Here is a 13,850-nt window from a genome sequence, read left to right as displayed (position 1 = left end):
TAATGATCAGCAGATGTTCCATGGTATGGTTTTATATTTAAACCTTTGCTCAGAGTTAATCTTTTCTGTGCGTTACACCTAAGCTATGTGTTGTATTTCAGTGAATGTGAAAATCTTCCATTTAAATGCAAGTGGTTTGAGATACTTCTGGAATTTAAGATTCATCATCCAAAAAGGATTAATTCTAGTGACTGTAAAATGTTTTTTCCCTTTTTCTGATACCTGGGATTGTGAAAATATTTCTTAAAATGAGAGCCTTCACAGTGTCAACTGGAATGATAGTTAACTAATCAGTTATGAGACCTTGCTACACAAAACTCAAATTGCTGTGTACTGTCTGAAACAGCTTTTTTTTTCCATAACCTTTGTTATTAAAAAAATCTCATTCTCTGTTGCTTTTCTCATAAGAGCTGGTGATTAAAAAAGGAATGCTTCTGTTGTCTGCCTGACACTCCTGATAGGTACCTCTGTGGAAAAAAACTCTTGATCTGCGAACCCCATGAAAAACAGTTTACTAATAGAAGAGAATTTCACCATATGATTCATAGGAACAGTTTAGAAATAAGAGAGGCTGGACAACATGATGAAAACTGGAGAGGGCAGTGGCGGGGAAGAATTTCTACAGCTGTCTTTCAGTTTTTACCAACCAAATTAAGCTGTTGGAGTCAGCTGCTTTGTGCCAGGGTTCATCTTGAAGGTTTTAGTTTATCAGTTTTCCACTGAGATTCAGGAAACATTTAGGACTTAAATGAGCGGATTACACATTTATCTAGACAGTTGCCTTTGAATCCAGCATTCATCAATAATTATCACTAAGTCTGCCCCCAGGGTTGTCCAGTTTGTAGCAGTGTGGTATTGTTTATGTGTGTGAGAGATTGATCTATCAAGAGCTTAATGATGATGAAAGCTGACTTTTACCAGGCTTGATTTTGACTTTAACAGAGACGTAGTAGCCCAGAGAATTATTTCTCTTTCTGTCAATTACTTGGTCAGTTACACTTGCAACTTCTGTTGATACAATTCCTCACATGGATATGACAACATTATTAGGCAATTGATAAAAGAGCTGAATGAAATAAAATTATTTAAGGCATGATTTAAATTCAGTTTTTTGACTGTGTAGGAGACTCGACATATTGTATGCAAAAAGAAAGAAAAATCAAGAAATACTAGTATCTTCAAAGTATGCATTCATAGGATCATAGAATGGTAGATTGGGTAGATAGAATGGAAAGAATCACATAAGACATCCTACTTTTTCAGAAATTACTTAAGGCATTATTTGTCTCATGTAGCTGTGATATACAGATAAGAAAAAGAACTTGCATTGGAAGTACTGCCATGCATACAGAGCAGGTGAAGAGAACATTTGATGAAGACATAGCAGTAGATAATGGTTCAGAGAAAAAGATGATTTTAATAATTGGTGGGGTTTTTTTTTTTTACTGTAAGGGCAAGGTACAAAGTTCAGGTTATGTTACAGCCCGTAGAAAGCCATGCTGTCTTGACATTTCGTTAAACAGCAACTTTCTCAGCTGCTGCCTAGCTGACATTTTGTTATCAAAGTGCTGTTGTAGCTATGATAAGTGACATGCAGCTTTGTGACAAGTCTCTGATCTACCAGCAGTCATGTGTTCTGACACTTACTAACAGGTGACGTTTAATTCCTGGTTTTTTGCTTTGCTTCTTATGACACAATGTATTATTATACTGGGGGTAAAAAATACGGTTGTTATGTGTTAATTCAAAACACCTGATTTCAGCCTCTCCTGCTTTTTAGACATTTGACATAGCAGAATGTAGATAATCATCATCCTCTCTACTGTTAGAGCTTCTAACTCCTATTTTATTTTGCAGCACAATTGAAAAAATTGCAAAGTTTTTCTATTGCAAAGTTTATTCATAAGGAATGTGCAAGAATGTAATTTCAGACTATGGCTGATCCTACTAGACTCCTTTGTTATGGATAGATAAAGATTACAGTCTAAAAACACCATGCTTCTCCAATTGTGTATGCATAAAATATTGTTATTTTTGCCTGAGAAAGGTTACTGCGTGGCTTTGATGAAGTTGCTTTGCTTTTTTGTATTGGCTGTAACTGTCAATTATCCAAGATGAGACTATGTAAAATGATCTGCCTTTGTATTATTTCTCAACAAGGCTTAGTAAGTTTAGATTAGTAATTAGTAGAGGTAAATTATAAGAACCTTTAATGACCCTCAGAGCACAAGAAAGGTTGGTTTGGATGGGAAGTATCTGTTTCCGTTATTTAAGTGTAATAATTGTGCAAGTGGACTATCCTAGTCAAAAGTTGAGCACAGGGCTTTTAGAAAAAAGTAGTACTCATAAATAAATGAGAATTCCGATCCATTTGAGAACACACAAACCAGTAGGTAGATTTGCCAAAGGTTCTCTTTCTAAAGTAATTTTTCTCATGTCAGGAAGAGGACAAGAGAAGTATCACAGACTCTCAGGGCTATGTAACTTCTCAGAGAATGACTTTAAAATTCACAGGGTTGAGTGTGAAGTAAAATAGCCACTCAATATCACTAGCCAGTATAGAAGACCTTGGCCACACACACCCACACACACTTCCCCCCCCACACCCACACACATGCCCTTTCAAAGCCATGTTGTTCATCCCATTGTGGTTTTTTTATTTATTTTCATTTCTGTAACCTGCAGGTGATGCTATCCACAGTGCTCTGTTCCTTGACAACAGCTCTTTGAACATACCTTTCTCTCAGGAGAGTCCTGGATCTCCAAATGTGGATCAACCACAAGGAAAAACAAGAAAGTTGAGCTTGGTCAGCACAAATAGTGAAAACTCAGGGTCAACAGAAAGCGTGCCATCAGCATACCTCACCAACAGTGAGTAAAGCTTGGTGCCATGTTCTGTCTGATATGGCAACAACCCTTCAGTCCACATCCTTTCTGTAAAAAAAGTTTATTATGAAAAGGAAAATTACCTGCTTTGGAAATCTGGGGAGAATGAGAGCAGCCCAAGTTGTTGCAATTTTAAATATCACAATTCAGCTTCCTCTTCTATTTGTAATTAAGTAGATAAAGTAATAGAAGTGAAGTCAAAGTTTTATATTAAGGTGCCACTCCTAAATAGCCATTAAGGGTTTCATACTAAGAGAGGTTTAGAAGCATGTTCCAGGCATGAAGAAATACAGATAGGTAAGATTTGTTACCCGTAATTAATAATATCCTGTTATGAACTGTAGCCATGTATCAGTATTCTGTTCACTTTTTGGGAAGCACATGCAATTCTTACTCTGTAATGTAATCATAAAAGCACTGGTCTTGCACTGTATGTTTTCCATGGACCAAGAAGCAATGGGAATCATGCTGAGACGATTTCTGCTTCCGAAAACTTAGACCAAATAGAAGTGTGTAGATGGCAGACATTTAAGTGCGGATGCAGTCAGTGAAAACTGTACTTTCATGTTTGATAAATACCTTCAACAAACTCTAAATATCAAGATAAAAAAAAGCAGAAAGCTTCATTCAATTGTCTAGCTTAAACGTAAAGACAGCAAGAGATTTGTTAAGGTATATGTTATAAAAATGTGATGCTGTTTTGTTTTGTTTTAATTTTAGTTACCGCAAAGTGGTGGGGAACAAAACGAATAGATTATGCTTTGTATTGTCCGGATGTGCTGACAGCCTTTCCAACTGTGGCCCTGCCGCATCTCTTCCATGCCAGCTACTGGGAATCAACAGACGTTGTGGCCTTCATTTTAAGACAGGTCATTGATCTCTTAATTTTTTTCTCTCTGCAACAAATAATCCCGTGATTCTTGATTGAATCTTCCAAGGGTGGTCAATCTTTTAATCTTTAATTCTATTAGATGGCAAACTGTGATTGCACCACATACCACTGGATATTTGAATGACATATAAGGAATTATGGGAGAGAGGAAGAGGCAATGAGCCTACAATTTGCATTGCTGGCTGTTGTTATTGTTGTTGAATATGTGGCTAGAAACTATGCACAGTCAAGCACCGTCATGTGCCCCGGATCAGTATTACCTTGTATTATGAATTAGTTACCTCCTGGTTATTTTTGAGGAATAGGCATAGTGTATCTCAAGCTTTACTTAATTAGGCGTTTCTTTAATAAATACCAAATTATTATCATACATTTCATAATTTTGAAAGTACTGCTCCCAGAAGAAAATCAAGCCTCTCCTGTAGCTATCTCTCAAAGCATTCCATCTTTCCTTTCAAATTCCTCCTCGAGCCCAGTTGTCTATTAGCAATCATTTTTGCTTTATTCTACATGTTATTTCTGTACATTCATATCAAGTTGCATTGTTGTGTCTTACCTAAATTTATATGTGCATTAGAGCTTTTAGAATTTAATAAGCTGTTGAAGTACTTGTACTTGTAAAGCAGTACATAAGCTTACAGCACTACATATGGGACTGGTTATTTCCAGCATAGTCTGGACATTCTGTCCTTGCTGCTGTTAACGGCTCCTGGATGCCCTGTGAGTGTGTGTATTTCCTGCACATCACCTGCAGTGAATGGAGTTTATGCTGATTTGTGAAAAAAAACACAGACCTCTTAATGTGGCTATGATCTGTTGCAAGCCAGCTGCTTTGTTAAGGCTCAGCGCAGCAGAATTTCGCTCAAGGGACTTCATATGAGGCGTTTTTCAGAATAGTTCTAGGCCACTCCTTCAGATAGGGCACTCAGAGTAGAAAACTTCATCACAGAAAACCAGCAGTTCAACTTGAGTAATTTTCTGCTAGCTTGTGAAAGAGACAGACTAAGCATTTTCTGATGCAAAATGAAGTAGCCTCACACTATCCATGGTCCCAGGGTGCAACCCACAGATTTTAGTACGACAGGGCTTGTGGTTTCAATTGAAACTGGGCATAACTCCCAGGTTCTGAAATCTGTGAGTTGTGTCCTGAAGTGTCAGTTGGACATGCAAGTTCCTTGGTTTGTGTGCGACGGTTAGGTTGTAAGAATGTGTAGCTTGTGTAACGTGCTAGGGTTCTGCACGTTCATAAGTTAACAGTCCTCTTACATTCAAATATTACTAGCTATAAGCCACATCTTGTGCCTCTCACCTACCACAGTGTCAAGTAATATCCAAAAGGTGATAAGAATCATTCTGTCTGGGTATATGTGTAGAAAATTAATATAGAGGGAGTAAGGATTGAGACCTTTGCCCCACGAAGGATTATAAAAATCTCTGTCGACTTATGCTGCTTTACTGACTTTGCAGACCATGAGCAGACAATGTGACTGTCACTTGATACTATCCTAGTGTTTTCACCATTTTCTCAGGAACAGCATGCAAGCTCTTTTGTGAAGCTGTTCAATAATTACTTGAGATTATATTGGCTGACAGAGTGAAAGCAGTTTATTTATCTGTACAATTAATGTGAACATACGCCTCTTTCTACTTGCGTTGTGCTTTGGGCTCTGCAGTGTCATTCAGCTGGGGCAGCAGTGTACTTTCCCTTTCTTTGCCAAGTACCAGGACTCCCCAGCCCCATACTGTTTACTAAAATATTAATATAATTTCAGGTGATGAGGTATGAAAATGTAAATTTCAAGGAAAATGAAAACCTGGATCCAGCAACACTAAGTCCATCCAATCCACGAGAAAAATGGCTACGTAAAAGGACACATGTGAAATTGAGAGTAAGTATAAATCTGAATATACATGGCAGCTATAGAACTTGAGTTTGCAGCAATTTAACCAGAGTTTGAGCTCCCAAAGTGTGAGTTTACATAACTGAATAGTACTAAAGAGATGAAAACTGATAACATAATCCGAAGGCAAATTAACGGTTAGGGAACGGGAACAATTTATTCTTAGTTTATTGCTGCATGTTGGCAGAAGGTATATTTCTTTCTTCAAATAACAGAGGGGCCTTAAGTTTCAGTTAAGCAAAGAGGTGGTTTTTCTATTTTATAACATGCTAGATGAATCCATAGCTCAAGAAAAAATACTTTCTTAATTCTTTAGATGTTAGAAATGTCAGCTAATCCCTGTATCGATGTCACCACTTGAAGAGAAAGATAATTGGCATTTCCTTAAATATTCTCTCTATTTGGTCATCTTGGGCGCTCTCACTTAAAGTCTGTTCAGGAATCCACCAGCTGAAATATGGTTGCAGTTTTGCTAGATGCTCTAAGATACACTATGCTGTGCCTAAGACACGTGGTCCCGGACTATGTTTCTGTGTCACTGTTCATAATAACATAATACAGACGGTAGCCTCATTACAAAAGCAAACACTACCCTTCCCACCTTCTGCTTTTATTTCAGAATGTGACTGCTAATCACCGAGCAAATGACATAATTGCAGCAGAAGACGGTCCTCAGATACTAGTCGGGCGCTTTATGTATGGACCTCTGGACATGGTAGCTTTAACAGGTGAAAAGGTAAAGTCTGAATAATCAATTTATTTATTTTGATGAACTAGCTTTTGCTAGAAATCAGTTATTGAATGTAGCACGCGTATTGTAATTGAGAAATCCTTATAGTGACGGGAAATAGGTCACTAGCCTCCACTGCCTCAGGAAAAATATGCTGTAAGTGGGCTTTCCTGGTGGCTGACCTTTTTGCCAGCTCTCATCCTTCTTACATGATGCAGGCTGCCTCCTCTGGTTACTATTGCATTACATGACCGTTTTGTTGTTTTTGCAGGTTGATATCTTCATAATGACTGAACCATCTTCTGGTAGGTGGGTGTACTTTGACACAGAGATATCCAACAGCAGTGGCCGGATATCCTACAACATACCCAAACAGAAGAGACTGAGAGTTGGTGTGTATCCCATCAAAATGGTGGTCAGGTAATAGCTCCAAGCTGAAACTGCAGCTGTGTGTGTGCGCCGTTGTGATCAGGAAGACACTGGTGTATGTAAGACTGAGGGAGTGTGGAGGGAGTTTTTTGTTCAGTCAGTCATCATTTCTTGGTTTTGTCACTGTGGTGTCAGCTTAGACACAGAGATCATGTGTTTAGTGGCCAGATTGGAGGTGCTCAGGCCAGTGGCTTTATATTCCTCCTGCAACACAAATCCTCAGTGCAATTCAATTTAGGAGTGCTTGGTCATGCAAAATATGGGGACTGGATGATTGTATCAGTCTTCTTGTGGCAAGAATGTATGACTTAGGATATTTTGCGACCCATTAATTGGGGAAAGGACTGCTGAAGGGTGTAGCTTTGTGTTCTTCAGACTGATGCTTTTCTTTTTGAAATTAGCAGTAGAGGATGTGCTGCCTTGCCCTCATCCACCTGTTTACTTGTTGATGTCAGGCTGATCAAAAGAGTTACCTTAATTCTATACTCAAGACCACGTTTATTCTAAATTGGAGGAGAAAATAAATCTCCAAACCAAAACAAAAAACCCCAGCACCTAGAAGTAACAATTCATTGAAGTAAAACCAGTCAGCTCTCCTAGCTCTCCAGCATTTCTTTAAAGATTCTATGTTAAGTAAAGCATGAAGAATGAAAGTGTGTGAAATAGCACTTGTTGGTTTAAGCACAGGAATGGGGTAGCAGTGCTTTTAAAGAGATCTTATGTTTTATTTAATAAATGGCTGATTTAATACTAAATTCCTCAATTTTAGTTTAATATTGCACTTTGAGTTTAATTGCCTAGCTGCTTAGGAAGTAGCTTTACAGCTTCCTTTGATTCTCTACTTTGGAGGCTAACTCAGTGGGATGAATTTAGCTGAAATAGAATGTGTTGTTACTCACCAATGAACCAAGTCCAAAGTAATTTGACAGTCTTGTATAGAGCTACTTGAGGAGGAAGACCTCAGTGTAACAGAGCAATCAATTCAAGAAAAGAGGGTTACTTAAAAACAAATTAAGGTGTATTCAGAAGCTAAGCTCCCATGGCTTTTAGAATTCAGGACTAAGTTTCAAACGGGAATGAAAGGAAATGTTCTGGTTTTGTGCATTAAGCTGTGCACATTTAAGAATCTTCGTCACCAGAGGTAAATTTTTAAAGGCAAGAAAATGTGGTCTTCAGATTACATTTTTTAAGGAAGATGAGGTCGTGGGATGGTAAGAGCTTTGAATAGTTTTTGCTGTATTAGTGTCATAATGTCCAGACCTTTTTGGGGAAAGTATGTCATGAAGATTGCACTTCACATGCCCTTTCCATCTTTGATTGCATTTCTGTCTTGGTTTCAGTTTGTTGTGAGGTGGACTTTTTTTGGGGTTTTTTTTAACACTGTTCTGGATTGGCATTGCCATTGTAATTTTCAAGGTTAGAGACAGGTAATGCTAGTACTACCACCTACTTATCTAGTGGGGAAAAGCTGATTTGTGTAAAAACATGCCAGTAACCAGTGCATGTCAGTTCCTCCCTTGTAATTTCTAATAATCTGACAGTAACTGTTACTGCCAGAAAAAAAATGTGACCAATGTCTGTGTGCCATGTGTACGTGTGTGTGCAGATATATATAGAATTCATGCGTATATTCAGGTTGCTTGTTGATTTTTTTTTTTCCTAATTCTTTTAAGTACTTACACACGTGTGGTTTCTTACAACCAAAGTTCTCTTTGGAAAGCTATTTCCTAAAAGTGCAAGTTTTAGTTGCCCCATTTAGAAGTCAGAAATTCAGAAATTTAGAAGTCAGAAGCCCTATTTGACAGATTTTTGAAACTGTAGGTTGAGACAGATCTAATTTCAGATTTTAACTAGAACGTGTAGAAAATACATTCTGATATTTTGCTTTTTAAGCATATTTATTGCTTTGACTCTCCAGAGGGGACCAGAGCAGTGCTGCAAGTTACCTGACTGTGCTTCCCCGAGGAATGGAGTGTGTTGTGTTCAGCATTGATGGTTCCTTTGCAGCAAGTGTTTCAATCATGGGAAGTGACCCCAAAGTCCGAGCTGGGGCCGTTGATGTTGTCAGGTAAGTGAGGTTTGCACACTTCACTTTTTTAAATCTCTGGCTTTCCTGTTTGAGCGTAGTAGGAAGGAAAAGGGCAGGATAGTTTGTGTTTTTTTCAAAATAAAGAATAGAGTTCTTTGCGGTTATATTTCTGTATCTGCTTGGATGTAAGGTGTGCCTAATTTTCAGAGGAAAGTTAGAATGCTGTGGTTGAGTTTGAAATTTGTAATTTGCCTAAAGATTAAAAGTTGCTTCTTGAGAATATGGCCTTAAAATACATGCAGTGAATTAACACTGATTAGCACTGTTATTAGCACATACTGTTGTTGTGATTAGCAAAGAGTGTATTTTGTGTTTCACTAACTTCAAATAAGAACCTACTTCAAAAATATCAAGTGCTATGAACACAAAAGTGGTTTTTTTGAGGAAAAATTAAATGGCAAGTCTGTTAATGTCACATCAGATGGTGAAACACAGCTCTCCTTTTGGAACTTCCATGGGAATGAAGGGACGTCAGTTTTCAAGGATTTACGTTCCTAAAAATGAAATGGCAAGAAATCTCCTTAAAGGTTTCAAAGGTAGCAGGATGTGATGTTTAGCAAGGTCTATTCTAAAAACATTTTCTAATAGCTCTCATATTTTATATAATGCATTGCATAAGAATCTCTCTGGCTTCCATATCCCTCAAGTTTTAGATATTATTACTTGATTTCTCAATAGTAGCACAGACGTAGGCATGAAGGGTAACATCTGACTTCTAACTGGATCTGTGTTGAGCAAAGTAGTGCTGACCTGACCTGTGGTTGTTGTTTCTCTTTCTGCACCTACATAATTTACCTGCTGTTTCTGAAAGACATTGGCAAGACCTGGGATATCTGATTATCTATATTACTGGCCGTCCAGATATGCAAAAACAGCGTGTGGTTTCATGGTTGTCTCAACACAACTTCCCACAGGGAATGATCTTCTTCTCAGATGGGCTTGTTCATGACCCACTGCGACAAAAGACTATTTTTCTCCGGAATCTCATTCAAGAGGTACTAGAAACCTGTTTATAGCCTTAACTTTTTTCCAAATAATGTTATTCACTGAAGTTAGTAAGTCTCACAGGCCATCACAAAGTGGTTTTGCCATTCCTCATTTTTCTTCTGTCTTTTGGAAGAGCAAGGAGGGATGATAAAACATACAAAAGGGCCTCTTGGCATGATAAATAAATAAATTCACTGGGCGATCTTTGCTGCTTGCATATCCGTAGCTCTTGCTGGCGTGCAGGCAGTCAGATTTAGCTTTCTGTACTTTACAGAATGGGGTTGTTATCAATGAACTCATCTGCTCCTTCATTGCAAAACAAGTGCCATCCTTGTATTGCATGGCATTCCGAAGAGCGTTCACTTTGGAAGTAATATTTGTTTCAGTGCCACATCAAAATCTGTGCCGCATATGGTTCCATGAAGGATATTTCTGTGTACAATGTCTTGGCTCTGTCACCATCCCAGATCTACATAGTTGGACGATCAACAAAGAAATACCAGGCGCAGTGTCAAGTAAGTAACTCTTGCTACTCAATGAGGAAGTGCTAGGGGAGGAAAAGCATGCATGCGAATGCATGTGTAAATACACATGCACACAAACACACATTAAAAAAAAAAAAAGCAGAGACAATGTTTCAGAGAAAGGCAGTTTCGGTTTCAGTTGAGGTGTTTTCTGACAGGGTGAATAATAAAGAGGATCAGGTGGTCATAGGTTATATCTGCAAGTGCATGCAGTGCATATTACTGATTGACAAAATGGGAGCCACTGAAAAAAAGAAGTGAGGGGAGAGGAATATTAGTACTCTTGTAGGTATCTAACTGAGATGACAAAGATAGGGACTTAGTTCCTCATACAGCTCATAGGTCGAGGCAGCAGTAATTGTCACTCCCTTTCTTTCCTTCCTATTTCAGTTCCTCAGTGAAGGTTATGCAGCCCACTTGGCCTCGCTGGAGTTCAGTCTCCATTCACGACCCAAAAAGAACAACTCTCGGATGATCTTGAGAAAAGGCAGCTTTGGCCTCCACTCCCAACCTGAATTTTTGCGCAAGAGAAACCATCTCCGCAGGACTATGTCTGTCCAGCAACCTGACCCACCTTCTTCTAACCCCAAGCCAGAGCGTGCCCAGAGCCAGCCCGAATCCGACAAAGATCATGATAGGCATTTGCCCTCTATTGCTTGGGTTCGAGGTGGAGTTCACAAATTCGAATCTGTCCCCTAGGAAGCTTGGGAATATAGATCTTGGGTGCAGCCTTTGAAACTTTAGGCACGCCTCAGAGATAATACTTAGGCAGCTTAAAACTAAGAAATGTAGAGGGGGACCTGTACCTCGGAGTCTTCCCTGTTCTGGAATCTGCTTTCTTACACCAACTGGGGAGCTTCCAGTCTGTTCCTCTTGAGACATATTTGTTGAGAAATTTTAAAACAATCTAACACTGTTGCCAGTGCTCATAACATCAAAGCAACAGGAGATGTATTTGGTTATTTTTTTCCAATAGATATAATGAAACGTGCTATAAGAGAAAAAGCTGCAACAGGCTGATTTTACTCAGAAGGAGGACTGTGGTATCAGCTAACTAGCTGCACCCAAAACAGTACAAAGAGTAGGTCAAACAGGTTAGAGAGGTTTACATTTTAAACATTAAATAGTCAAATCTGTTTCCAATTTAGTTTCGATAAAGCGATATACTTTCAAAGGAAGCAAGAGGCAGGAACTAAAATAATGGGTGGTCAGGATTTGTACAACAAGATGCTTTTTGGGTGCCTTAAACCCAAGATTTCCTTTCAGCTTAGTGTTGGTCAGCAAACCTCAACATGGGCGCTCACGTTTGTGTGAGCTGCTGGACATCAAGTAAATGGGAGAACTTCACTTATGAACCAAATCATAGAAACTTTGTGTTAGAAATAAATGTGTCTGCCACAGTTTGAAGCAGTTAGTGTTGCTGTATAAAAAGTAATGTGCAACTGTATAAAGATCACATTGTTTTGTGGAACTTGGTGACTGTGCGAAATATGTGGACTAGTCCAAGTAAGGAGGTGGCTCTGACCATCTCAGTCCAAGAGACAGATCCTAAGATGGTAAGCTAAAGGGCGTCCTAAGGGATATGGAGACTTCAGAGCAATCACTTTTTTCATTATTCTAACTAGAATCTTTACACTGGAGGAGAAAAAAAATGTGATGGACTTCTTATGGGTAAATTATTTACCTTGTCATGCTTTATAGCAGCTGTGGTGTTAAGACAATCCATAGCATTTACAATTACAACATTTGAGCTTCAAAGAATGGATGTGACGAATTACAGGTGCCAAATAGACATTTTCCTACTGACTGAAATTTATTTTGTTCTTTCAGTGAACTTACTAGGAGTAAAACGGGTGAAATTTTCCTGAAGTGATAGTATTTCTGAAGTGTTGTGGTCAGTTTAACATAGTAGCACTTTGCAGATTCTTCATGCAGATAATTCCTCTCAGAGAACTTTCGTGACTGAACTGAAGCTTCTTTTAAATTCAGCAGTGACGTTATGAGTGCACATAAACCCCTTTTCTTTTAAAAGTTAAAACCAGACTAATAGCACTGAGAAAGCTAGATAGAAGACAATAGGAGATTTCTTTTCCAGGTTTGTTTGTTGATTTGCATTTAATTTCAGAGAGTTGGTGTGAAGAGGGTGTCATGCCTCATCCACTCCCTGCCCTCCTGTCAATTTTCCCTAGTCTGTAGCTAGACCAGAAATAGCCTTGCAACAATTCCATTGATCGACATGTAAAGCAATCAAGAAATGGAATTGAAAATTATTAAGACAGTGCAGAAGTAAACCTAAGTCTGTATTCCTTATTCATCCAAAAGTTTCAGTGTGCTTTTTCGAGGGCATAGCAATGTGGATTTTGCCTTAAAAGGCACAAAAATCATTAATAAATGGAGATATTTGATTTATTTTTTTTAACATTACTTGGCAAGATTGTCAGATTCATATTTCAAACTTCCCAAAAGATCTCTGGCTCAATAGTAATTTGTTTTTTACAATGCTTCCTTTAAGGGAAGGGGTAATCTTTGCTGAAGATTTAGGAAACATTAAAAGTTTGATAGCTTACACAAATTGGGAGCAGGTAACTACATCACAGGAGGCTGGGTTTTTATGCTCTGTTGCCAAGTTAGCCAGCTACATAAGCTAAATCACAGGTATCCACAAACTACGTTGAAGCAGTCTTGAGGTTTACAAATGCTTTCCAAATAGTATCACGCCTAGTTCTTTAGCCCACAAATTTAGAGGAATTATTCTGTTCTGTCTTGGCCCACTCTGTATATTCAGTTCTAACCATTTCTTCTCTGGTCTTCTGCAGCTAGGAGATGCTTTGATTCTCTGACAGAGATACAAAGATTCCCTCCAGCCAGGTTACTAGGCACGTTCCTGCTTGTTAGTTTTAGGCATGGGAATCCAAGGCTTCCTAGGCCAATTTAAAATTTGCTAAAAGGACCTGAAAGCAATGTTGATTGATCGCAAAGTTCTTTTTAAGCACTTGGTGTTATGTGGTGTGTCTTATGACAGTAATCACTGTTTCTGCTGCAAAGTTCAAAGCTAATATTGCTTTAGCCATCTACCTCTAGAGACTCCTAAATCTATTTTTCATTTTAAATCACTGCAGTAGAAAGGCCCACTTCCTTTCAAAAGAGGGATGTGTGTGCTTGTCTTAAAGGAACTAGCATCTGAGCACAAGGCTAGAGAAATCACCTAGGTTGTGTTAGTCTTTTACTCTTGTAGACACAATGTCGTTTTGCAGGGAACCGTGTCATAAAACCTCTGATTTTGTGTGTTTCTATTAATAACTGGGTGACCTTTTCAGTAGCCATTGTGCTAGCTTGTCTTTATATTATGAGCTAATACTAGTAAAGCAAATGCATGTGTGTGTGCATGCACGGGATTTAGGGTGGTAATATT

General features: G+C 38.5%; 1 protein-coding gene across 4 annotated transcripts in view; it reads left to right on the top strand.

Annotated features, from left to right (window-relative positions):
* Window positions 1–11,163, top strand: part of PITPNM3 (PITPNM family member 3) — a 58,802-nt gene extending 47,639 nt beyond the window's left edge. For all 4 annotated transcript variants that reach the window (XM_062012213.1, XM_062012212.1, XM_062012214.1 and 1 more), the window contains 9 exons: window positions 2,686–2,871; window positions 3,607–3,755; window positions 5,551–5,667; window positions 6,299–6,415; window positions 6,681–6,829; window positions 8,757–8,906; window positions 9,739–9,922; window positions 10,301–10,429; window positions 10,829–11,163. In XM_062012213.1, coding sequence (XP_061868197.1) covers window positions 2,686–2,871; window positions 3,607–3,755; window positions 5,551–5,667; window positions 6,299–6,415; window positions 6,681–6,829; window positions 8,757–8,906; window positions 9,739–9,922; window positions 10,301–10,429; window positions 10,829–11,137 — 1,490 coding nt within the window. In that variant the 3' untranslated portion in view covers window positions 11,138–11,163. The remainder of the gene's footprint in view (window positions 1–2,685; window positions 2,872–3,606; window positions 3,756–5,550; window positions 5,668–6,298; window positions 6,416–6,680; window positions 6,830–8,756; window positions 8,907–9,738; window positions 9,923–10,300; window positions 10,430–10,828) is intronic.
* The last annotated feature ends 2,687 nt before the right edge of the window (window positions 11,164–13,850 follow it).

The sequence above is a fragment of the Colius striatus genome, chromosome 20 (assembly GCF_028858725.1).
Source record: "Colius striatus isolate bColStr4 chromosome 20, bColStr4.1.hap1, whole genome shotgun sequence".
NCBI lineage: Eukaryota > Metazoa > Chordata > Aves > Coliiformes > Coliidae > Colius > Colius striatus.
This window is presented reverse-complemented; position numbering and strand designations above follow the sequence as displayed.